Source organism: Brachypodium distachyon, chromosome 3 (assembly GCF_000005505.3).
Source record: "Brachypodium distachyon strain Bd21 chromosome 3, Brachypodium_distachyon_v3.0, whole genome shotgun sequence".
Lineage (NCBI taxonomy): Eukaryota > Viridiplantae > Streptophyta > Magnoliopsida > Poales > Poaceae > Brachypodium > Brachypodium distachyon.
In genome coordinates, this window is record NC_016133.3 from 56013151 (window position 1) to 56038655 (window position 25505).

Genomic DNA, 25505 nt, shown 5'->3' on the forward strand with positions numbered 1-25505 from the left:
ATATACTAACCTTTTAATCTAGTGCTCATCAATGTTTAGGTGAAAGAGTTCATAAGGCTCAATTAGCTAAACTATGCAGTGAGCCATGAGATGGACATCCAATTAGTAAGTTGATATTTACTCTTGCAATTCCTTATTTGCTTTGTGTTTTAGTGCTCTCCAAATCTTCGTAAATATTCCGTCTGCAGAGTGGTCAAACAGAAACCTTCCAACGTACTAGCAAGTAGAAGCCTAGAATAATTCAGCATAAACTAGAGCTAATTACTACAATTAGCACTCTTTTTTAAATTGTATTGTGGTATAGAAATTCTAACACACACTATTTGCATAATACGCCACACATCGTCCGGGAGAGGTGGTCGGTGAAATTAAGGGCGCTACGGTCGAAAACAATAAGTTTTGCGTTCCGGTTCATAAGAAGGTAAATTTTAACCTAAGTTTGCTTGATCTGCTTTGCTTCTTGTTGTATTGAGAAGTTAGTCTTTTTTTTTTTGCAAGAACATAAATAGGTGAAGGACGTTGTGAAGACAACTTTGGTATATGTTTCGGATCTCAAAGTGACCCACGGTAAAATGTTAAGGAGACTCGATCTATTGGACATCAAGTAGCAATGTTGTGATAATATTGATCATTACATGTGTATACTTGTGTAGGTTTTGGAGGTTCGTGCAATGACGGACGTCAACAGAGGACATGCGGTCAATTATCTACTCGAGTGCCTCGTCAGCAAATATAACTAAGACAACTCTCAGGTTCTAGCGATATATACAGGTGATGATATGGCTGACAAGGATGTCTTCCAGGTTAGAATATCATCTAAATATTGAAATTAATCTCACCTTTTCTAAAGATTCTTTTAAAAAAATTTAACTATATATATTGTGAGTCGTGACCAGCTGCTTTCTGGACGGGATGGTGGATTTGGGATCCTTGTGTTGAAGAAGCGCAGGAGCACCAGAGCCTTTTTGTCGCTAGAAGATTCACCTCATGTAATGTAGTATTCAATCAATCAACCTCACGTGTATATACGCATGCATGCAGTTCTTAATTAGCTAGTAAGTTGTGCATATATCCAATAAAATGATCACTCTGAACTATTTTTTTTTTACATATTCAAGTGAAAGAATTCCTTGAGAAGCGAGTAAGAAGAATGTAGAGTCTTAAGTTTGAATAGTATTGTTGTTGTCGTTTCTTACGAGGGACGATAGGTAATGTATTGATACGATTTCCTTTTGTTAACCTCTTTTGGTTAACTGCAATGTCGAAGCTACGTTGAATCCAGGGGGCGCCCCCCTCCCCCCCTCCTCTCCAGCTTAGGATGGAAAGCGGTGCATTTTTTGGATTACTCGTAGTCAGTTCTCTTTTTTTTTTTGCATCTTCGCAATATGATGAGTTTTTGTCAGTGTGTCTTATGAGAGATTTAAGTATTTTTATGAGGGATTTAAGTATCTTTTTGAAACCATCAATGGCTGCTCCAGTCTGATTGCAATATCTTTACTGAAGCTTTGTGATATTTGGCATTGCGAAGATTGATACCATGAAAAAGATTTTTTTTGGGCGTAATTCTCAGTTATAGAAGTTATTTTGTAGTTTTCTTAAAAAAAATCCAAAGCAGTGTACATGTAATGAATTCCAAGTTTGAATAAAATTGCGAGTGATTCTAAAAATTTCTCACTACGTGTGGTGTAGGGAACAAAAGGTAATGAGATAATACTGTATTTTTATTTAGCAATGAGTTAGACACGGCGCGAGCATTTCTTTTCGTATAAAGCCGTTGCGGTCCAATTGACCTCCCTTTAGCCCAAACCAAGTCTTCTACCGGTGCGTGAACTGCGCGCGGTACCACGTTACAGGACACGATTCCAGCAAGAGTATCGCACCGCATGGGGCAGCGCCCGGCCGGCGCGCGATCCCACCAGCATCACAGCATGATCGCGTGGAGCAGCAAAAGGTGGGCGGACGGCGAGGGAACGGAGAAACGCCGCATGATTGACTGAACGGGATTTTCATTTGGAAAGCCCGTGCCTCGTCGTGTCTGTATGATCTTTGGCCACAGCCCGGGTGATTAGCAAGCGGTTGCTAAATCAGGAGCCGCTCTAATTATAAGCCGCGATCGTCCCCGATCCGACCAAAGTTAGGACTCCCCTCCCCAACCCCACTTCACTCCCCCCCATTAATTCGCCATTGCTCTCGTTTAATTCCTCTCGATCGCCTTCCCGGGCATCCGGATTCTCCCAAAAAAATCCCTGCCTTTTGCGGTGTCTTCTAAATCAGTGCATGCGAGAAGACATACAATTCGTCACTTGATCAATCTTCTTGCGAAATAATCAGAAGGGGCCGGGCGGGGACTTGTTCAAAGCTGGAATTCCGTACGCGCAAATCACACCATCCTCGCGCAGAGCCTGGTTTCGGCGCCACGGTGATGCCAATGGCGGGCGGCGCCGGCGGCGACCTGGACACGGAAGGGATGAGGAGGCCTCTCCTCACCCGGAAGCGCAGCAAGGACGACCGGGGCGAGGATCCGCAGGACGGCGGCGGCGACGCGTCCTTGGCCGGCGCGGTGTTCAACCTGTCGACCACGATCGTGGGCGCGGGGATCATGGCGCTCCCGGCCACCATGAAGGTGCTGGGCCTCGTCCCGGGGCTGGCGCTCGTCGTGGTCGCCGCGGCGCTCACGGATGCGTCCATCGAGCTCCTCATGCGGTTCAGCAACGCCGTGGGCGCCGCCTCGTACGGCGAGGCCATGGGCGACGCCTTCGGGGCGCTCGGCAGGGGACTCCTCCAGGCCTGCGTCGTCGTCAACAACGTCGGCGTCATGGTCGTCTACATGATCATCATCGGTACGCCGGCCACGCGAGTTCTTGATTCCCAATACAGAGGAGCGCTCTAAGGTTAAGAAATGTGTGATCTGACTTGGTGAAAATGTATGGAAACGGACAAATTAAGGGGACGTACTCTCGGGGACATCTTCGGGCCGGGTGCACCACCAAGGGGTGCTGGAAGGATGGTTCGGGCCGTGCCCCTGGAACGGCCGCTTCGCCGTGCTCCTCGTCACCACCCTCGGCGTCTTCACGCCGCTCGCATGTTTCAAGCGCGTCGGTGCGTAATACGTAACGTGATTGCTAGCATCCAGGCCGGTCGTTTCATTTAGTAGTATCGGGCGTGTAACAACATTGGGCTGTGTTCTTGGTCTGGTTTACTTTAGATTCGCTGAAATACACGTCCACCGTGTCGGTTGGGCTGGCCGTCGTGTTCGTCGTGATCACCGCCGGGATCGCCATCATCAAGCTGCAGATGCGGGAACAGATCCCGATGCCCATGCTGTTCCCCGACGTCCACGACTGGCCCTCCATCTTCAAGCTCTTCACGGCCGCTCCAGTTCTCGTCACGGCCTACATTTGCCACTACAATGGTAGTATAGCTATGCGATAATGTGAGCTGATCACCTCCAGCTCTGACTGCCATTATCTGATTTGACACTCTTTGCATATATGCAGTGCACCCAATCCACAACGAGCTCAAGGACCACGCCCAGATCAGGCCGATCGTGCGCGCCTCGCTGGTGCTCTGCTCCACCGTGTACGTCACCACCAGCTTCTTCGGCTTCCTCCTCTTCGGCGACGACACGCTGGACGACGTGCTGGCAAACTTCGACTCGGACCTGGGCATCCCCTACAGCTCCGTCTTCAACGACGCCGTCAGGGTCAGCTACGCGCTCCACCTCATGCTCGTCTTCCCCATCGTCTTCCACGCGCTGCGCATGAACATGGACGGCCTCCTCTTCCCCTCCGCCTGCCCGCTGTCCCGCGACGACCGCAGGTTCGCCGCGCTCACGGCATCGCTCCTCGCCGTCATCTTCCTCGCCGCAAACTACATCCCCAACATCTGGGACGCGTTCCAGTTCACGGGCGCCACCGCCGCCGTCTCCATCGGATACATTTTCCCCGCGGCCATGGCGCTCAGGTGAGTATCGATGCCCTTGATGCTTAAGTAGAGTTGGCCGTTAATGGCTGCCTGCTTTGTTGATCTCGTTTACTGTCAGGGATCGTCACGGAATAGCGAAGAAGAGGGACAAGTTCCTGGCGGTGTTCATGATTGCTGTCGCGGCGGTGTCAAATGGAGTGGCAGTGTACAGCGACGCTTGCTCGTCCTCGTGAACTCTTGCCCGTCTCCAGCATGTTGCTCTGTATATTACTCGTCAGTGAGGAGGAGAGACTTGCTAAAGAGCTTCCCCTGACTTGAGTTCCGCACAAAATGCATCTGTACGTGTATATATACATCTGGGTCACCGAGATGGCAGAAGTTAACTAAGATTTCTAGATTTGGATCCAGTGAATTATAGTGCCAAAAAGTCAAAATTGTAGAGAACTTTTTGTTCTTTTGACTTGACTAGCAGAATGCGCGTGCGCTGCCAAGGAAAGCCACTTTCGGATATTTTCTTTTTTCCTCTTGGGCCACATCCATTCTCTCTCTTGGGCCAGCTTCCCCGAGAGCGCCCAGCCCATGCCCGCACGAGCGCTCGTGCCCGTCTTCCTCCTAGCGCCAAAAGCAGCACACGTGTGCGTCGGCCGCCGCAATCTCCGCCCTCGACGACGCCTCCTCGACCCGCAACCCGTTCAGGCGCTCTGAACCGTATCCCATGGCCTTTCCCTTCCTTTTCCCCTCCTCAATCATCCCCCGGCTGAACCGCCTTAGGTGCGTCGTCGTAGCGGCTTCCGTTGGCCCAGATCAACACGCCGGGGATGAGGGCTGAGAGAACGAACATGTTCTCCTGTTTTTTGTGAAATTAAACGACTGTTGAACCGCCTAAGCACGCGTTGTCGTAGCGGCTCCCGTTGGCCCAGATCAACACGTCGGGGGATGAGGGCTGAGAGAACGAACATATTCCCTGCTCGGCGTCTGGAGCGGATGAAGGAGTGGTTTGCGTGCAGGCGGATGAGGTGGGTCTCGGGGGCTTGACGGAAAAAAGGGAGAAAAGAAGTTGGAACGGTACGGTTTTTTTTCCATTGGTATATAGATATACATAGATTCGATGCAATCATGGAGGGTCACAAATTTTATGGGAAGTTTGACAGGCGACGGTGAAGGAAACGGTCCGTATTTTTTATATAGGTATAGATATCTTGTTATCACTGGCATTGTGAATTGGCACACTAGCATTGTGAATTGACACAGATTGCTCGCACAAATAAAAAAGAGACACAATTGAACTCTTATTACTAGAGGTGCTTGCAAGTCCAGGGAGTCTCATGTTTCAGGACTTCAGTCCCAGCGGGCTTGAGTTCCACATATAAATGCATCTGTACTCGTACCTGTATATATCCATCTGGCTCTGCAAGATGTGCAGAAGTTAACTAATTTTTTCTAGATTCGGATCCGATGGATTATCTATATCTATACATATCTAAAAAATACGGACCGTTCACTTCACCGTCGTCTATCAAACTTTAACTTCCCAAAAAATTTGTGGCCCCTCCAAGATTGCATGTATATTAGGCCTACTAAACTGGCTGGCCCATTACCTACACCGAATTGGACTGGAACTGCGCGAGGGAATCCATCGCCAGCGGGATCATTACGAGAGTCGGGCAACAACTCCGAATCCTCCTAGGGCCAAATTACACGAGGAGATGGCGAATTGTTGGAAGAAGCTGATGAGACAGACTGCGAAACAGAGAATGGTGGCGGCGCCTAGGGTATAGTAGAGAGAACGAGAGATGATGGCCAAGTGTAGAATGGGAGATGGGAGAAGGCGCCTCGATGCCTTTCTTCTGTGAGCCTAACTGAGCGAGAGAGATAGCCAAACAGGTCAAGTTGATGGGTCATCGAGTCATGGACTAATGGGCCAATTTTGCACTTGATCTTTATTTATTTTTTACAGTAGGGTTCATCCGTTAATCCTTATTGCATCAAAGAGTCCACATTTCGCTAAAAAAATCAAAGAGTTCACATATTATATAATAAAAATAATATTTATTTAATTAAAATATTAACTCAGCGACCCATCGGGTATCCATGTGTATAAACCTATACGCATATACACCCTACCCATGACTAATCTGGCGAGCCATCGGATATACCCATGGGCGTAAACGTCGACCCATATTCTACCCATTTGGGTCGGATATCCGCGAGCAAGTTGCCACATTTAATGCTTGCTGGCCATATAAGACGGACTCCAGCCGCCACGCAGAGACAGGACTACGAGCAGACAGATGGTCGAGAGGCCAACGACGTCAAGTCTTCTGAACTGCCCACAAGCCAGATCCGCCGAACAAATTAGGCTTGATTTAATCTAATATTGATAAGCTCCTTCAGAAAACCAGCAAAATCAGAATAGGCATACTCAACAAAATAATCAAATGTCTATACTCACAAACGAACATCCAGCTGCCAAACATAAAATTTGTTGCCCCTTCTAACTATGTGTTTTAAGGATTGAAGTGAGATAGTGGAGATAAATAAAAAAATTAAGTGATTCCGTCTCAAAACTTCCTTGACCGGGTGATGTTATATAATTTTCAGAAGGAAGTGTATTGTTCTATTTTGAAAGACTTGAGTATAGAGACACAATCTTCGGAAGAAACATTTTTAAAAGGATATTTGGCGATTCTTTCTGTGGATGGTTTTCTGTACACGTCCAAGGTCCAAGCGGGGTCGAATTGAGGCTGGCACATGATATATCTGGTTATCACTGGCATTGTGAATTGACACAGTTGAGCACTTTTTTTTAACAGAACACTGTTGAACTCTTATTACTCCCTCTGATACATAATAAGTGTCGCTGATTTAGGACATTGTATGTATGGTAGTTGGGATGTTTTTTTTCCATGAACATATTAAAGTTGTACTTAATTAGCGACACTTATTATAGATCGGTGGGAGTGCCTACCAACCGATGTTCAGTCTGAAAAGCGTGAGCGACATTACATGAACGATGGAACATTATTCTTATCTTTTACAATTACATGAACATTTTTAAATGAGAGATGAAAGATACTTAGGGATTTTTTTGCATGAGCATAAAAATTAGTCAAAAAGGAAAATTCTATTTGTCGCAGGCTAGCTAGGCGCCCTTCAGCGATCAGATTCTTCGATGAAATCACAGCGAGCGTGCACGGAAAAACAATTGCATTATTTTTGGATTATCATGTCACTTTGACACCAATAGTGAATGATCCCAAAAAGACTATCATGTCCGAGGAGGTAATTCTAGTTAACTCGCCAAGCTTATGTGCTAACTAGTTGACATATATAAATTTGTTTGTTGTCCCGAATTTGAAATGTCCATATATGAAATGTTGTTGGAGATCGATGTTGCACTGCCGTTCACTACTTCAGTCCTCACTGGGTAGGGGAGGGGGGAAACCAATCCATAAATGAATCTAAACCTGGGTGGATATTTATGTCTAATTGTACATCAAGGTTGGGTATTTAAAAGAAACTAATGAACAATATTTTTTCAGTCTGTGGGGGGAGCCCCCCCCCCCCCCCTTCTGCCCCCGGACTCCATGTAGATCTGCCCATTATGATAAAGTATTACTCTTGCAATTCCTTGTTTGCTTTGTGTTTTAGTGCTTTCCAAATCTTCGCAAATATTCCATCTGCAGAGTGGTGAAACGAAGACCTTCCAAAGTACTAGCAAGTATGAGCCTAAAATAACTCAGTATAAACTAGAGCTAATCACTACATTTAGCAATCTTTTTTAAATTGTATTATAGTATAGAAATTCTAATACACACTATTTGCATAATATGCCACACATCGACTGGGAGAGGTGGTCAGAGAATTAAGGGTGCTACGGTCGAAAATAATAATTTGCATTCTGGTTCACAAAAAGGTAAATTTGAACCTAAGTTTGCTTGATCTACTTTCCTTCTTGCTGTATTGAGAAATAAAATTTACCTCATTCTTGGTCATTTGTTGCAAGAACACAAATAAGTAAAGGACGTTGTGAAGACAACTTTGATAGATTTTTCAGATCTCAAAGTGACTCGCTCAAAATGTCAAGGAAACTCAATCAATTGGACATCAATCAGTTAGCAAAAGTATAAATGTTGTGACAAAATTGATCATTACATGTGTAGGTTTTGGAGGTTCGTTCAAGGACAGATGTCAACAAAGGACACGCGGTCAATTATCATCTATTTGAGTTCAAGGACAGACATCGGTCGTATCATCACCTATAAATAACCGAGACAACTCTCAGGTTCTAGCAATATATATAGGTGATGATACGAGCGACGAAGATGTTTTCCAGGTTAGAATTTCACTCTGAACTAATATTTTACTTGTTATATATTTAGGTGAAAGAATTTCTTCATAAGCTTGTGAGCTAGAAGAACGGGGAGTCTTGAGTTTGAGTAGTATTGTTTTTGTCGTCATGGTGGTGTCGACTTTGCCTTCGAGAGGAGGTGGCGGCTAAATCCGAGAACCGGCGGAGGCTTGCCAAAGATTAATTGGACAACAAGGAGGAGGACTGGAGGACGCGCCTTGCCTAAGGCTGGATGTGCTGCTATGGGGAGACAGGAGGAAGAGGAGGAATCACGCCGGTGTGAGGAAGAGGAGTCGGGGAGGTCCTATTCGGAAATATATAGCAAGTTTAATGAGTGGCATTGATTGGTAAATTTATTCAATTTTGGTGAAGTGGAGCAGGTGAAGCACCTCTTATTTTACTCCAATAAAATGATCCAGAGGGTCGTGCTACTCTAATTCATCTAACAAATGAAGTTTGAGGTGTTTGAAATCACCTGTTCACTAGTGAATTTGTGAAATGGATCAGTCCCAAAGAGTCTCTAAAGGTGCGAGTCCGGGTTTTCTCATGAGGTTCAGAACTTCAGGCCCAGCCCGGCTTTAGCCGTGTTCACGAGCACGTCGAGTTGTGATCGGTGGGGCTGGGAAATTAAGCACGTGAATGCCACGGCATTTGTTCGCATCAGGCTCATTTTGTGGAATTAGTCGGGTCATGCAGTTGCACTTGCTTGGTTCTTTTGGACGGATCAGAGAGGAACAAAAGAGTTGTGCATGCCTCTGAAACTTCTTTTCGTCTCTCTGCTTTCGAGAACGAGACCTTCTCGCTTCTTGGTCTCCAAAATATCAGGTCGGTCACTCTCCGATTCATTTCTGTCGCGTCACACTCACACGCACGACACGTGTCACAGTTTCATTTGTGTCAGTTCGGCTAGAAACTTAGAGGATGCGCATGCAAAACAGCATTTTCTTTTGGAGAATCACACAGATGCCACGGCTGGGGAGTCAACCTGCACCAGTGTATAATGGACTCCTACGTACGTACGTAGGGAATTGGACTTGGCAACAAAAACTGCCCGTTTTTCCGACCTTGGACTGATCACGATGAACTCCTTAATTTCGCGTGCCGGATAGCTCAGTTTCATGCAGGAAGCTGCGCTCCCACTCACCCACTGAATGTCATGTCACGTGCGAATACAAGTAGCATCATACTCCGTGCCAGCTGTTGAACCTTGGCCCCAAAGTAGTCACCAAGCCAGTCAAAATATCCACGCGCTGCGACTTGATCGACAAGAAATTTGGCACGAATCTCCCTATAAAAGGGGGCAGGCAGGCAGCAAAGTGTAACCGGCCAGAGCACATCAGTCAACAACCAAATCAGGCCTTGCAGAGACAGTAAAATTAAGGTGTTTTGGAGGCCTGAAAACCCTGAGATCGATCAGGTGATCATGGGGTACGGGTCGTCACCGAGCTCCCCTTGGCTGGCGGCATTGGCATCGTGGCTGGCGAGCTTCTGCTCGGGCTCTATCAACAACTGCGACGAAGGGAAGGTCGACGTTGCGAGGAGGCAGATGGGCGCAGCTGCCAAGCACTTCTGCAGCGCTCACAAGATAAAGTTCAGCTAGTTCTAGGCTTCTACTCAGTAGCTTATAGGAGTACCATATAAAGGAGGTTATTCAGTTAATTATTACTGTAATTCTCTCTCGAGATACCGTTGTGTGAGAGGGGCAAGTGTAAGGTGACATGAAGTGTAAGTAGAACTATTTTCGGTGTCGATCGATCGCAATGTCTCTAACTAATTCTGTGAGTAATTTGTCCAGGGCTCTCCGCTCTCCTGGGTCTCACGTGCCGGCAGTGGCACCCATGGCCGCGCCCAGCTCACGAAGGCGACAGGTCACTCCCAAAGCCCCGAACTCACATGCTTTCTCCCCTAAGAAACAGATCACTGCTCCACAACCGAACCGGAAAAGCAACACCAAAAAAATCCAAAGCTAGCGCGCAAATGGCCGTCTTATACTGCATCTAACAACAATGAACCTGGATGGATGGATCGATCGGGTAAGTAATTAACCTGGCGGTGGCTATGGATGGATGGATGGGTGCGTTGGCCACGTGATGGCCCAAAAGCTCAGCTAAAACTATATATGCTCTCAGATCTGACTGACGAGCTAGCAGAGGATATTCTTGAGTTAATTAATCAGATGAGGGAGTACAGTAATTGTTTACTGATCCCTAAACGGATTCCTCAGATTGGGCACTGAGAGTTGCAGAGGGAATGTTCTGTTCTGCTCTGCCGGGCACGTCGCTTTCTCTCGCTCACACACCACTGATGGATGGATGGCCTCCTGTCAATGATGGATGGGGATCAAATCGGTTTTCTTATGGAGTAAAAGGAAACGGCCGGGAAGCTTCGTGTGTTATGCGGGGCACATGCGCGTACCTATATAGCTTGTCGTTTTAGGCCGGCGGGGCGCAACGACAACGATGACGATCGACGACTTGCGTTGAGCTAAGCTATAGGCAGGTCCTAATTTTAGCTTTAACTCCTACCTACTGGATTAGTGGCTAGTGGAGTACTATGGCAGGGTTCATGAACCCCGGCCAGCAGCTTGATTTTGAGCTAGCTACAAAGGTCGTCGTCGTCGTTGTTCTATCACTTCACCCGGATTTGTTAAACAGGTGATCTGATGCTCCCCCTACCTGTCTTTCACGCGCCAACGCGTACGTTCCTAGTTCCTAGTATAGTGGTGCGCGCGGTGGTGCCGTGCGCGAAGGGCACGAAGCACGAGTGGGAGTACTACTGGAGCCGGGCGGGCTTGGTTCATGCACCGGCGCACGCGTATGATTGATGGATGGACCCATGAGATCGATCGAGCACGTGCACTACCATGGCATGGTACGCCGCAGGCTAGCTAGCTAGGCACGGGTGACAAGGACAGGACGACAGGGGGCAAAGGCATAGGCAGGTTGATCGGTCGATCTTGTGATCTCCTGCGACACCGCGCGCGGCAGGTTGAAACGTGCCGTGCCGATCGATCGACGCAGAGATCTCGCCCTTTTTGCACTTAAAAGGCCGCCAGCGCGACGCGATCGGCATCATGGCGATGGCGATGCTCTGGCGCGCGGCATGGATCACGCACGGCACGCCCCGGCGTCTCACGGACCGGCACATGAGATGGCATGCGCCCCGGCTGCTGCCGCGGCAAGCCAGGTTGTCGCGGCGCGCGCGTAGCTCGGCATGTGCGCCCAACGGATGGGAGGCGGTGGAAACACAAGGAAAGGAAAGGCCCGGGGCCACTTCGATCTCCATTCGTCCAGCTCGTGGGTGGGGGTGGGGGGCGATCAACAGGCCGGCATAGCGCCTTTGCGCATCGGCAGCTATAGGCTGATGTTGTCCGTTAGTACGCAATTTTTTTTTTCAACCCGGGATCTCTCCCCTTTCCATTACTTTCATAACGGAAATACAAATGTCCGCGAACGAGAGCTGAGAACGAGGGAAACAGGAAGGAGAAAACCTAGGAACCAACTACGGCGGGCAGGAAACCCACTGACCAGATCCTACAATCAGGACCTGACTATGGGATGAAAACCTGACTACGACGCATCATCTCCTTAGCAGTAGCCACCAATGATCTGACGCCCTCCTTCAGAAGCTCCACATCAGCTGGTTTCTGGAGACCTGTCCAAGATAGCAGGAAAGCACAAGCAGTGAAAATGATCTCGAAAGGTGACTTCATAACAAACTTATCAAAAGTAATCTTATTCCTATAAGTCCAAATACCCCAGAGTACAGCAGCAAGGCTAACAATAGAGAAACGATCACCAAACGAAAGAAAAGCATGCATCCAGGAAAAATACTGCCACAGAAATCTGGGCACGGGGGAAGCACCAAACATGGTACCAACAACCCCCCAGATCACTCTAGCATTAGGACAAGTAAAGAACAGGTGAGTAGCTGTCTTCTCCCGACAACAGAAAGAGCACACATGATTGCCAGGCCAGTTTCTTTTTTTCATGTTATCCCTAGTTAACACAGCATCATGAAAAAGTAGCCACACAAAAATTTGGAATTTTAGGGGGATTTTTGCTTTCCAAATCCATTTATGATGAGCTCCATAAAGATATCTTTCCAACCATTTGTACATGGATTTGACAGTATACTGCCCAGACTTATTAAAGGTCCAACACACATAGTCCTGTTCACCAACAAGCAGAATGTTATGTGCTTGAGCACAAACAGAATCCCACTGAGTCTGAACCTCAGGAGACAGCCTTCTTCTGAAACTGATAGAGTTTGCATCATCCAGGAAAGCAGAGATAGTAATCTGAGTGGGAGAACAAATGCTATATAACTCAGGAAATTGTATAGATAGAGGAGCAGGGTCAGCACCCCACACATGTTCCCATAACCTGACTAACTGTCCATTTTTCACAACTAATTTCCTCCCAGCCAGGTAAAACTCTCTCACCTTCAGTAAAGATTGCCAGCATAAAGAATCTTTAGATCTCAGTTTAACAGTAGGAGCAGAACAGTTATCAAGATATTTTTTTCTAACCACATCTTGCAATAAGCCCTGGCCACATTCAAGTTTCCACCACCATTTATATAAGAGACTAATATTCTGTTTCCTTAGGTCTTTCACACCCAAGCCACCTTTGTCTTTAGACCTGCATACTCTCCCCCATTTCACCAAATGGTATTTTCTTTTCTCACTATTACCTTGCCAGAGAAATTTTCTTCTGTGCTTGTCCAACTTCTTCACATAGGTTTTGTTGACTAAAAACATAGACATGTGATAAGAAGGGATATTGGAAAGGCAAGCATTAAGCAACACAGTTTTGCCACCCATTGATAAACTACAACCTTTCCAGGCTTCAAGCCTTTTGGAAATCTTAGCATCAAGAAAATCCCAGTCTCTATTTTTCAAAGATGCAAAAGTAACAGGAACACCCAAATATTTCAGGGGCAAAGAGCCAACTTGGCACCCAAACAAGTCAGCATAGAAGACAACAATATCATTATCCCCACCAATTACAAAAACTTCACTCTTCATGAAATTAATTTTCAAACCAGACATAAGTTCAAAGATATACAACAAGAATTTCAGATTAACAGCTTTAACAGGGTCATGTTGGATGCAAAGAACAGTGTCTCAGCATACTGCAAAACAGCCAAGCCATTCTCAATAATATCAGCAGCAAGTCCAACAAATAAACCATTACTTTGTGCCTTGAGAATCATTTTAGTAAGACATTCAGCAGCAATATTGAACAACAAGGGAGATAGGGGATCCCCCTGTCTTACCCCCTTAGCACTTTGACAATAAGGACTCAGCTCATTGTTAAGTTTGACAGAAACAGTTCCATCTTTTAAAACTTGTTGAATCCATAAGCACCATTTGTCATTAAAACCTCTCATTCTAAGACAGCTTAAAAGGAAAGCCCAATTGACCTTATCATATGCCTTCTCAAAATCAAGTTTGAGGATAACCCCAGTTTCTTTTTTCACATGTGTGTGATGCATGATCTCATGCAAGGTCAGAATTCCATCCATAATATTTCTTTTCTTAATGAAAGCATTCTGTTGAACACTAATGATCTTATCAGCTAGAGGTTCTAACCTGACAGTGAGCACCTTAGTAATCCACTTATAAATCACCCTCAGCAAACAAATTGGCCTAAACTGTTGAATAGTATCAGCACCGGCAATTTTAGGAAGGAGAGTTATAATCCCATAGTTCAATCTATGCATAGCAAGGTGCCCTTCATGAAAAGCAGCAAACAAGGCCATCACATCATACTTCATGATATGCCAGGTAGCCTGGTAGAATTCAACAGGTATATTATCAGAACCAGGAGCTTTGTTATGTTTCATAATAAACAAGACCTCTTTAATCTCATCCTCAGAGAAAGGTTGTGTTAGGATTTCATTATCCAGATCAGAAAGAGTTTCATGAAGAGCCCACAAATAGGGGAAAGAGCAAATAAGTTGCTAGGGGCAGGAACAAACAACTCCTTATAGTACTCAGTAGCATGGGCCATCAACTGAGGTGTGCCCTCAATCAGCACCTTATTTTTTTTAAGATGATAAATGGTGTTTTTCCTCTTTTTTTCATTGGCAATCCTATGGAAATAAGCAATATTCTGATCCCCTGAAGGATCCAGTTAGAATGTGATTTCTGTATCCAGCTCAATTCCACATCAATATACAAGAAGTCCAACTCAGCTTGAATCTCAACTTTTCTCCCAAACAACTCTGGGGGAAGTACAGTTACTTCCTCCCAAGATTCAATAGCTGCAAGCTCCTCCTTGAGCTCAGCTCTCTTTTTCCTAGTGGTGCCAAACAGATTGGAACCCCAACCCTTGAAGTATTTTTTTTATCCTTTTTTGTTTAATGTTAATGATGTCAATGGGATCGGAACTGAAAACTGGTTTTTGCCAAATCTCCTCAACTTTAGGCAAGAAATCATCCTTTTGCAAGCAGGATAAATTAAAATGAAAATCTCTATGTGTTTTAGGAGTACAATTCTCATTAGTATTCAACAACAAAGGACAGTGATCAGATTTGTCCCTGATCAGTTTAGTAACAGAAATCAGAGGAATAAGTCCTCCCAACGAGCAGACGTCGAGATCCTATTAGCGGTGATCGATCATCACGGATCTCATCGAAGCCTGGCCGTCGGGTAAACATGCTCAAAATCGATACCGGACATGGTGTCATTTTTCCCGACATCGTAAAATTCTGCGCGTCAATTGTCCGTCCTTCTTTGCGTAGTTTGCTTGCTGTTTTATTATACGTGTTGTCAGGACACGTGGAAGAGATGGAGGGAGAGAGAGAGAGAGCGCGCTTGTTGTGCGTATAAACTTTTTGAAGATTTTCAAGATATACAACACGATCAGACAGGCAGGCAGGCAGGCAATGCTTTACCCTCCCACTTTGTTAATCCCCTCCTCTCCTCCCCGACTACTCTCTCTGCCCAGACTATAATAAGCTCTCTGTCACAGCCGAACCCGCGCTGAACATTCCACCGATCAGTACTACCAGCTGCTGCAGCAAAGATCCAGGCACCGTCATTCTGCTGCCGAGGCAACGTACGGCAGGCAGCTCCGACAGATCTCCCGAGTCCCAAGTCATCCCGGCCGTGTCCCAATGGAGCTCTTCCAAGGTAATTAAACATGCCAATCAAGAGATAACTCCACAGCGCGGTCGTGATGCCTCTCTTCTCTGCTACGTGCATGCTCGAATGAATACTCATCTGTTTTTCTCTCTTCCGTGGATGCGTGGTGTGTGTTCATGTGTAATTCTGCAGGGGAGGAGCCGGCCCATGATTTCCTCTCGCTCCGCGCAGGAGGAGGCTCGTCGCCGTTCCAGCACAGGCTGCAGTCCGCCCAACAAGGTGAGAATCATCGCTGTATCTCCGTTGAGCTAGGCTGGCTGGCTGGCCGGTGTTCTGTGTCTTTCCATTTTGTTTTACTTCTCCTACCTGTTCGCTTTGAGAAGCAAGTGCAAACCTCGGTGTGCGAAACAGCAAGGCAGCCTCTAGCACTTGCAGATCATGTGCGCCAGCTGCTCGCTAACATGCATTTTCTTACAGCAGGATATGGCTTGGGGCCGCACAGCCTCGTGAAGCCGGCTGAGCCAGTCAAGCAGTCTAGCAGCCACGGCGGCGATGGAGCGGTCAGTGCGGCGGCAGATTTGGGGGAGCAAGTGTTGCCGGGCGGCGTTGGCACGTTCAGCATCAGGCAAGTGCCTGACGCCCGGCCGAGGGAAGAAGCTGGCATGGGCAGGGATGCATCTGTTGCTGCTGTCCATCAGGGCTCCAGAATGGAGATTGCACATGAAGCACGATCCGGAGCTATGGTTCGCAGTGCTCCTCCATCTACAATGTGGCAGGATTCTGGCATTGATAAGAGATCTAGAGGTAAGACAACCGGTTAACTTGTTTTGCACCAAGTAGCAAATCGCGTGCAGTATATTGTTCTACGGCACCGGTCCGGTTCAGACACTGATTGCTATGAACATTCAGCGGCGAGAAGCAGCGGCAGCAGCGCCGACCAGGAGCCCAGCAGTCCGAGATCAAAGCATTCCGCTACCGAGCAGCGGCGGAGGACCAAGATAAATGACAGGTCAGATAATTTAGGTCCATGGTGAATTGCGTTATGCAGAATCAAGAGGCAGAATAGAACAATACAAAATAGCAATGAAAACAATGAGAGCGCAACGTGTTATAAGCATATTCAGTCAGACAGGACCTCCCATGGACAAGTAGTGCTGCATACAGTTCCAGAATAATTCATTCTTAGGATGTGATCCTAACGTTCTAACTATCTTTCCATTCTGTCATTCAGGCTTGATATACTTCGGGAACTCCTGCCGAACTGCGATCAGAAGAGGGATAAAGCTTCTTTCCTTCTGGAGGTTCACATAACATCTTGTGAATTGGCACAGCAGTCAGCAGGTTATTCTTGCAAATTTTCACCTCATGCTATATTCTGTTTGCAGGTTATTGAATACATACGGCTCTTGCAAGAGAAATGCCAAAAATATGAGTCAGCCATTCCTGAAAAGGATCCCACGGATTCCAAATCCATGGCATGGGTATGTGTAGCCATGCTACCTTGTTTACATGTACTTCCTCTGTCCCAAAATAAGTGACTTGGATTTGTATACAAATCCAGGTCACTTATTATACTAATCCAAGTCACTTATTTTGCGACGGAGGGAGTACAATAATCACAAGGCATATTTACCAGAATTGTACACAAGGTTACTTTCAAAATTCTGAACTGCTTTTCCTCAACCTTTTCTAATTGGCAGGACAAAGTGTACTGCAGATCACGGTGGAGGAACACACAGGTAATTTCTAAAGTAATGGATTGCCAAAGATAGAGACTACAAAAACATTTGATTTTAAGTGAACCCACTATATCAATGACATGCACCATCATTTGTTCTTTTATCATGGTTTCACAGAACATTAGTCAAGGCCAAGGAGGAGGTTTATCAGCTGCCACAGAAGACATGAACAATGAGCAGCATTGCAGTCCCAAGGGCATTACAGTTGCACCCACTTCTCTCTTCACTACACAAAGTGTCAAAGAAACTAGTACAACAGCCAGTTCCTCCCAAAACATTATAGGTACGGCTATTTTTCTTTGCAAAATAGCTATATGTCTAGATGTTCCCCTTTGGTGTTGTTTAATACTCCCTCCAATCCTAAATTGTTGTCAAAATATTACATGTATCTAGACGCTTCTTAAGAATAGATACATCCATATTTGGGCAAATTTGAGTCAAGAATTTAGGATAAGAGGGAGTACCTTTCAGTAGTTAGCTTTTTTGTAAATGGTGAGAACTAGATTTACCATCCCTGGTGTATCCAAATGACCAAATGCAGAGAACAACATGCCTAACAATCAGCTATCATGGCTGAGTATGTCAACCATGAACCAAAACAGTAATGCAAGCAACAGCAAGCTAAGCAAGCAGGAGACGCAGAGTCTCCGCAATGATACTCAGAGTCTTTCCAGTGCGTACTCACAAGGGTATGTCCTTGAACCTTTTCTGCTTACATAAAGCTATCACTGCAAATGTATGTAGTGTAACTAAAAGAACACTGCTTTGATTCGTGACAGGTTGTTGCATAAACTGAAAGAAGCTCTACAGAAGTCAGGAGTAGACCCATCTCAAGCAAATATATCTGTGGAGATCAATATGGATAAACGGGCAAGAGCCAATGCTCATATACATGACAATTCAAAGGTATAATAATGATTTAAGGTTTAGTGATCAATGTGGACAAGTTCAGCTTTAGAAAGTTTCTAAATCATGTTATGACTTGTTCATAATTGACAAACATAAGAAAGCAATAATTTACCCAGTCTTTTCACCTCATTTCATAGGCTAATGAAGGCAAAGAACCAATGCACATAACCAAGAGGCTCCGGTGCGACTGAAGCTACATCTCTGTCCCAAACTCGACAATTCATTCAACGCGAAGTTCAGAAGGGGACTTTGCAAACCACAACTGATGCAATTATTTTATTTATGTTGCAATTACATTTCACTAACCAAAGCTTCATTCATATACCGAGGAAGGTGCTTTTGCGAGAGCAGCTCCCATTTTCTTTTCTTTAGTTTTGTAAATGCAGTTCAGATTCTAAAATGTGTGTATTTCTACATGTAAAGGTCTCAATTAAACTCAATTCTTTTCTATATAGAAGAAGTCGTAACATGCAGCTTGTATTGGAAGTTAAAATAACAATTCAAACTCATTTGAACATACACTGGATTGGATTGTAATGCCATTGTATCAACCTTCCATGATTCCATCCATTAAATTGATAAGTAATAAAACCGTAAACATCTGCTGTACTATACTAAACTTGTGAATGATGATTTGAAACATCAACGAACCGTGGGTATGTTTGCATATATCATCAGACTATGTTTCCCTTTTTCATGGGTAAGATTGGAGCTGGGTTACATCACCTGGCGCTCGGCTGCATCTGCAACTATGGGCAGCCGTGGCGTCATCCCGAGCATGCACGCGCCCCCGCCGTAGACGAGGCAGACGAGCAGGAAGAGGAAGACGGTGTTCTCCAAGCTCTGGAAGATGTCCAGCCCGATCCCGGCGCCTGAGGGCGCGAAGGACTGTGCGAGGAGGTCGGGGACGATGAGCAGCACGTCGAGCGCAACGGCCTGCATGGCGTTGAAGCGGACGAAGCGGGAGAAGGCCTGCTGGTTGCGCACGACGGCGAAGTAGAGGGTGAGGAAGAGGAGGAAGGGCGTGAGCGGCGAGGAGTGGAAGAGGCGCGCGGCGGGGGCGAGCGGGCCGAGCAGGGCGTTGAAGAAGGGGAACTGGGCCACGAGGAAGCGGCCGTGGTGCGCGCCGTCGAGGAACGGGTAGAGGTAGGCGACCGCCGCCACCAGGCGGTCGGGCGCCCCCACCGCGTCGCTGTTGTCGTTGTTGGCGCGCGGTGGCGGGGCGAGGAGACGGAGCGAGCGCGGGCGCGGGCGCAGCGCGGTCACGCCCACGCCGGCGGTGGGGGTCGCGCCGAGGAGGGGAAAGCGTGGCGCGGGGGACTTGAGGAGGGACGGGGCTGCGCGGTGGAGCGGGCGAGGGGAGGAGAGGAGGAGCGAGACGGTGGACGCCATGGGGGAGCGGCGCGGCCGGTGCGAGCCTCGGCGCCGAAGGGGAGTGGGCTGGAGATTTTTGTGTGGAGTTTGAGCGGAGGGGCACGGCGGTGGCGTTTGGCTTGGCAGTGGCAGCGTGGCGCGGGCAAGGCTGCTGCTGCTGCTGCCTCCGAGGGAGGGGACTTTGGAGCGGAGATTTTTGTGGAGTTTTGGGGGGATGTGGCCGAGTGGGAGACGATGAGATCGGTTGGTGGTGAAGTGAGGAGGGAGGCCGGCGCGGCTGATGATGGGGCTTTCTCACGGGCCGAGCTTGCCGTGCCGTGCTGCGCTGTTGAACGGGCCGGGAAGAGGAGTGGGCCCGTGCGTCCATGTGGGCTTGGGTGCGGGTTGGACCGTGCAGCATGGGTGGTGGCCTGCATTGACTACTACTCCCTCGTTTTTTTATTTTTGGAAGGGACCCCCCTCGTTTGTGCAGCACATGGGCCATGACACCTTGCTGATCTACACTAGTACCAATGTCCTGGCGGCGGTTATGAAAATCTAGCAGCAGTTCTTCCTCCCGTCCAAACGAGAAGATGATCCCCATGCTGGATCTTACCCGCGGCCTTGGCATCTAATGTAATAATAACTCAGTGATCCCATGCTGGCGCACCACCCGTGACAGTATATAAAAATGTGCAGTAACAACAGTTGTTAAACGCCCAAGGTACGTGGCAAGGTTGCTCTTGCGTTAAGGTGAATCCCCGTCCGGGCGGTCACCAGACTCACCACTGAAAACAAGGAGGATGCACGAACTTGCACGTCAATTGGCGATGCACGATGCGCCTAGGATCTGGCGCACGTCGGGGACTATTGTGCATTACGTTAAGTTGCGCCCGCATGGCCGCAGAGCGGAGAAGACTACGGCGGCATTGAGATCCCACTAGCTGCTGCATCTCACCGATTAACGGCCACTGAGGGAAAGAACTTATGTGAATTCTATTTTATTTTTTTAAGATGGAACTTGTTAGAACTCTATTACTGGAGTAAGTACCATGTTTGGTGACCTATGCCCTCCTTTTGACAGGAATGGTATTGAACACACAGATAATTTGTAATCGGTTCGATCATGCTCCATGACAGTCTTAATGCTCAAATCCCTAGTACTGACGGTAATACATAAAATGGTCTAGTCGTACTGTTGTAGGAGTTGTACCATTACTGAACTCCTAGGATTGCTCTTGCATCAATGTTAATCCAGTCTTAATCGTCACTGAAACCAAGACACTCGCGTTCGCAATGTCGCACGTTAACAAGTGGATGGGCGCAAATGCATGTTGTAAATCGATGCGCCAGAGTCGTTAAAAAAAAGATACATCAGGGTGCATTCTACTCAACTTTCAGTCAGGGCATGTAATTTACGAGCAGCATCTAGTGTGGCTGCTCAAACAGTGAAGGAGTACTTTTGGATAAGATACATAATTCTTTGGACGAAAATGGCATGTAAAGCAAACACGTCTCTGTCCTTTCTCATAATTTCATTCGGTCGTATTTGAATACATTGGATTAGGCACAATTTGATCGGATGGGCAGAGACTGGACTAAAATCCCTGTCAATCCCGAGCAATTGGGTCTAAACAAAGCGAAAACGTAACAGTGTTCCCGTGGGAATGGATGAATTTGTCATCTTGCTCTCACCATCTATACAAGAATATCTGCTCTTTTCCAGAATCTACTTCCCCATGACCCCATTCTATAACATCTATTGTACATACCAGCTACATTCAAGCAGCCTTCTCTATGGCCCAACCTGAACTCCTCAGGATGCCTTGGCAGTGCCATTTGACTCAGTTGAGGAGAAACAATGTCTCATCCCAGTTCAGTCATGTCGTGTTGGGAAAGAATGGCATGAGTACCCAGTATTACAGTGTAGGCAAAAAAATAGATCACCATGCCCGTAGAAGATTGGGATCTCGCAAGCACTCTTGAGGGTTTGCATAGAAGTAGTCCTCTTCCTTGGGTTTGTCAGGAATCACTGTCCTTCTCGAAGCTGAACCCATCCGGTTTGCATGGACAGACTTGATTTGTTTAGAGAACTCATCCCACGGCAAAGAACCGCTATTATACCTATCGACTAAATCAACAATAAGTTTCCTGTCCAATAAGATTGTGTTCTTGAAACCCATGATCCTGCAGTGGCAAATACGAAAAGATGTAAAAAATCCTCTATAGTAGGCTACAAAGGATCAGGTTCAAAATGTTAAAAATGTCCAAATCTAAGATGCAGGTAATAGAGGACGGTAAAGTTATAAAAATGTTCTGATCGAATAATTTATTCACGAAATATAGCTATAACGAGGTGGAATATACATACCTGCGGTGTCCCTCGACAACTTTAGCCATGTTACCATCATATGTTGGGACAAATATGTCACTTTCCAGTGAAACTAAGTAATCCAGTGCTGCCATCTGTGATGAATGATTCTGAAAAAACTTGAGATCAGATGGTTCCAAGAGAGTCTCCTTTCTCACCTATACATCAATGAGTTTTCATCAGCAGTGAAAGAGGGGGACAGAGATATGGATAGTAATGATAGTTATCAACTTCTAATGCGCAATAACGTCGATGCATATGCACCACTTGGTCCATACCACGTTGGGATACTCTGAAGTAAGAGAAGACATTCTGCGTTTTCCACCATATATTTCTCCAGCCGCAATATATATTTGCATACTTCGGTCAATCCCCAATGCTCTGAGGACAAGAGCAATCTCCTCTGGCGTTAAAGGGCAAAGACCATCTTTCCTTTTCACATAAGAGTTAATTACTTTCTCTTTCCACCATGGGTATGCATATCTGAGATTAGCAAGTAATGCAAATGTCATTACTGATGAGATGAAATTTACCTGCCTCACACAACAATAATAATCCAAAATGCTATTTAAATCTAAGGCACGACAGCCAACAAATTTACCTCATTCTTGTGAGCTCATCTGACTCTTCACGCGTGCAACCTTCAGTACAGCCAGAAAAGGCCAGCATGTCCATTTCATATCGTAAATGAAGAACCAAAAAAGGGCCATTTTTGCGGAGAATTCTAATCACTCGCCTGCCCAACTCTTCAATTTGGGATGTAAATTTCAGTGAAGCGTAATTAACTTGGCAGCGCAACTTCTGGATATCAAGGGGCAGACCATTATTTGCAAGCCTAGCATCAGTTCTATTCAGATGGAGAACCTTGTGCTTCTGAATCAAAGGAAGTATCTGTACAAAGTGAATTTAACAGTTAGCCTTTTTACCAAAAATAACATTGTAAGAGCAGGTAACAAAGCACGCATCTAACTAAACAAAAAGAAATCTGACCTGATTATGGTAATAGGAGATATGAGACCAACTAATAGGTGGCATTGAGTGAAACATTCCCATTTCCACTCTTTGCTTCATTCTTGGTGGCAGTTCTCTAAGTATACGAACCTCACCTCTTAGAGAAGTAATAAAATGTTCAACATCAAAAATATCCTGAAACTCACTAAAGGCAAAGCAAAAGGTTATTTGCATAACTACGTGGTAGAAAGGAACTGGGAAAAGCAAAGTTATATGGAAACAACAAGTGCACCTTGGGTCATTCCAAAATGATGTCTTATCCAACTCGGGAACTATTAGAGTCACATTCAAATATCTTGCAATGGCAACCATATCACATATCTGATTAAACAAGTAAAGAATGTGGTGTGTTAGGTGGTATGAAGCCATTTCTGACAAAATGAAGAATTTTCAGGATTGCTTACAGCTGCTCGCATTTGGTTAAGTCCACCATTGCACGAAACCATCAAATAACCATTGTTCCTATAAACTCCTGAAGGAAAATGGATAAGATTAGGGAAATCAAGAACAACTAAAGAATATACAAGGACAATGTGCATCAAGCACGGTTTGTGTAATACTCCGTACATTAGTTTCTATGAATCACATATTTTGATGTAGTTGAAGTGGTGAAATGGTAAAAAAAAAAAAACTTGAACACACACCCAAGTACGTCATAGTGTGCATTCAGTTCCTGTTAACATTTGAGTAACTGAACAAATTTTTGTAACACTTAGTCGGTGTTTGTAATAATTGTAGAATTAGCTATTTCAACAGATATAGAATTGAAATACTAAAGCATGCCATGTAAGACAGTCTCGTACAGCACAGAAAATTGTCAAATTGTGCCATTAATTCTTAGGACTAAAACGTAATACAATGTTCTCTTTCTTGAAAATAGACATTTGATCAGATTCGAAGCTTGTGGTCACCCATGTGAATTCCTAAATGCACTACAACTGGTACCAGAAAGGCAAAAGCCGACTCATAAATATCGTGCTTGAGCAACCAATTGTGGGTACATGTTCCTTTCCATCCACAGGCAATGATTAACCAATTACCGTTAGAGGAATCAAAAGTACAGCTCAACATTTCATTAAAAAAAGTGTTGAATTCCAAAACCATGAAGAGGGAACATGATGATCAGAGCCTGGAAACAGGCCAGAACGCGTAAAGCATTTTATGATCAAAACCACTGAATGTTTGCTAATTGTGACCCCCCAAAAACGACAATGCGAAGCAGAGCAGTAGTACTAGCACTTACTCTGCGGCGGCAACGCGGGCTTCTCCGCGACGGGCTCCGGCATCGCGAGCCGCGCGGCGGCGGCGGCGGCCTCCGGCGCCATCATCCGGCACGACGGCCAACCCCTCAGGACGCGCGGGCCCCACGTCTCCCCGACGGCCGTGAGCTGGACGAGGCAGGTCCACAACAACACCGTCGTGGTGGCGCGCAGCATCCACAGCTGCATGCGCGACCGCGCCACCGCGGCCACCGACGGGAACCGGAGGGGCTTGTCCGCCCCGCCGCCGACGCCCGCGGCCGCCGCCTTAAGGCCCATTGCCATTTGTACTCGGGACCGGCGAACGCACAACGACGGAACGGCCCTATGTAACAAGCAGCATCTGGGGCTCGAGCACGGCAAGGACTCGAAAGAATCGCGTGGCCTCCACTCAACGCGAGGACAGCGGCGAGCTCGGGCGGGCGCTCTGTGTGTGTATATATGCGCTGCCCGCGCGTGCAATGGGCGCGCCGAATCGGCAGCGGGACCGGCCAGAAAGGGCACGGCGGAGGCTGGGCTGGCTGGAGCGACGGGAGTGTGCCGGCCGGTGGATCTCGGCCGTGCTGGTGCTGCCGCGCGCAGGCCTCGGAAGGCGGGGAGGGAGAGGAGTGGGCGCCTGGGCGGGCGTGGCGTCAGGAGAGGAGGAGGAAGAGGAGCGATTCGTGGGGGAGGCGTCAAGTTATTTTCGGGCCCTCGTGTCGGTGTGGTTTCAGATGCGGGCTGTGGCGCTGTTGACGTTCAGCGGACCTGTTCAAGTAACCGGCGGGAAGTGCACACGGCGGAAGGGCGGTACGGGCGTGGACGGTGGGGAGGCGATGGGAGCGGAAGTCGAGGCGGATGGACGGTCTCGATGTGTTCGCCCGAGTCGGCTGGGGTGAGGGCTGTTCCCACGTGAGCGGTGCCGCTGCGGACGCCGTTCGATCGCAGGCCCACGGCACAGACGGAACCGTCGGCTGAGAGGAAATACGTACCTGCGGCAGATCATAGATCCGGTCGAGGGATCACGCACGAGGAATAATGTCCACAGAATAAGAATGTGCTCCGACGAACTTGCCAAGAATCGCGTACCCGATTTGATTACTTCCAGTTCCTGTATTCACAATTGGTGCTGCCGTGCTGGGTCAAACGGCTCAGCTGATCAATCAGTTGTGACTTGTGAGTTGTGACGCATGTGAGGTGTCGAGCATTACGGGGTCTCGCACGCAGTTTGCAAAGGATCGAGGATAAGAAGTTTAGAACCCACAGCATGGTGCGCCAGACGAAATTGATGCCACCATGTACTGGTAATCTGGTACTCCGTACGTATGATGCATCGCAAGTCCAGAGAAAGCGACAGGGCACGAACAGGAAGCAGCCAAGAGGGGGACAGCCTCCCAGCAGAGCTGCAGGAACCCCTTGTTTTGCATCCAATTATCTACTGGTATTTGAACACTCACGAGTTGTCCGGAAGAAAGGACACGGGGCCGCAGAGCAGCTGACAGACGACACTGTGGCT

At 47.0% G+C, this 25505-nt stretch overlaps 4 protein-coding genes across 7 annotated transcripts; 2 read left to right on the forward strand and 2 right to left on the reverse strand.

The window, feature by feature from the left end:
• Positions 1-1816: 1816 nt before the first annotated feature.
• Positions 1817-4371, forward strand: LOC100826972 (amino acid transporter AVT6A). Its single transcript, XM_003570415.4, has 5 exons — positions 1817-2840; positions 2947-3099; positions 3206-3412; positions 3498-3963; positions 4043-4371. The coding sequence occupies exons 1-5, from the start codon at positions 2423-2425 to the stop codon at positions 4155-4157; spliced, it is 1359 nt and encodes a 452-aa protein (XP_003570463.1). The 5' UTR covers positions 1817-2422; the 3' UTR covers positions 4158-4371.
• Positions 4372-15156: 10785 nt separating this feature from the next.
• LOC100832564 (transcription factor BIM2) lies at positions 15157-18485 on the forward strand. 3 transcript variants are annotated; one of them, XM_010237703.3, is made up of 11 exons: positions 15159-15416; positions 15561-15647; positions 15846-16172; positions 16278-16377; positions 16600-16669; positions 16754-16849; positions 17069-17107; positions 17225-17390; positions 17649-17796; positions 17887-18013; positions 18154-18485. In XM_010237703.3, the coding sequence occupies exons 1-11, from the start codon at positions 15401-15403 to the stop codon at positions 18205-18207; spliced, it is 1230 nt and encodes a 409-aa protein (XP_010236005.2). In that variant the 5' UTR covers positions 15159-15400; the 3' UTR covers positions 18208-18485. The 3 variants fall into 3 exon arrangements, with proteins under 3 accessions (XP_014756806.1, XP_010236004.2, XP_010236005.2); XM_014901320.2 differs by having other exon boundaries at positions 15157-15416; positions 16600-16849; XM_010237702.3 differs by having other exon boundaries at positions 15157-15416; positions 15849-16172; positions 16600-16849.
• Positions 18478-19548, reverse strand: LOC100827582 (protein TIC 20-v, chloroplastic). Its single transcript, XM_003570417.4, has one exon. The coding sequence runs from the start codon at positions 19406-19408 to the stop codon at positions 18734-18736; it is 675 nt and encodes a 224-aa protein (XP_003570465.1). The 5' UTR covers positions 19409-19548; the 3' UTR covers positions 18478-18733.
• A 1320-nt stretch (positions 19549-20868) lies between these two features.
• LOC100827276 (O-fucosyltransferase 34) lies at positions 20869-24735 on the reverse strand. 2 transcript variants are annotated; one of them, XM_003570416.4, is made up of 8 exons: positions 23995-24733; positions 23156-23223; positions 22984-23072; positions 22731-22896; positions 22342-22631; positions 22019-22223; positions 21741-21898; positions 21007-21556 (listed from the first exon to the last, which is right to left on the reverse strand). In XM_003570416.4, the coding sequence occupies exons 1-8, from the start codon at positions 24293-24295 to the stop codon at positions 21313-21315; spliced, it is 1521 nt and encodes a 506-aa protein (XP_003570464.2). In that variant the 5' UTR covers positions 24296-24733; the 3' UTR covers positions 21007-21312. The 2 variants fall into 2 exon arrangements, with proteins under 2 accessions (XP_014756805.1, XP_003570464.2); XM_014901319.1 differs by having other exon boundaries at positions 20869-21556; positions 22731-23072; positions 23995-24735.
• Positions 24736-25505: the final 770 nt, after the last annotated feature.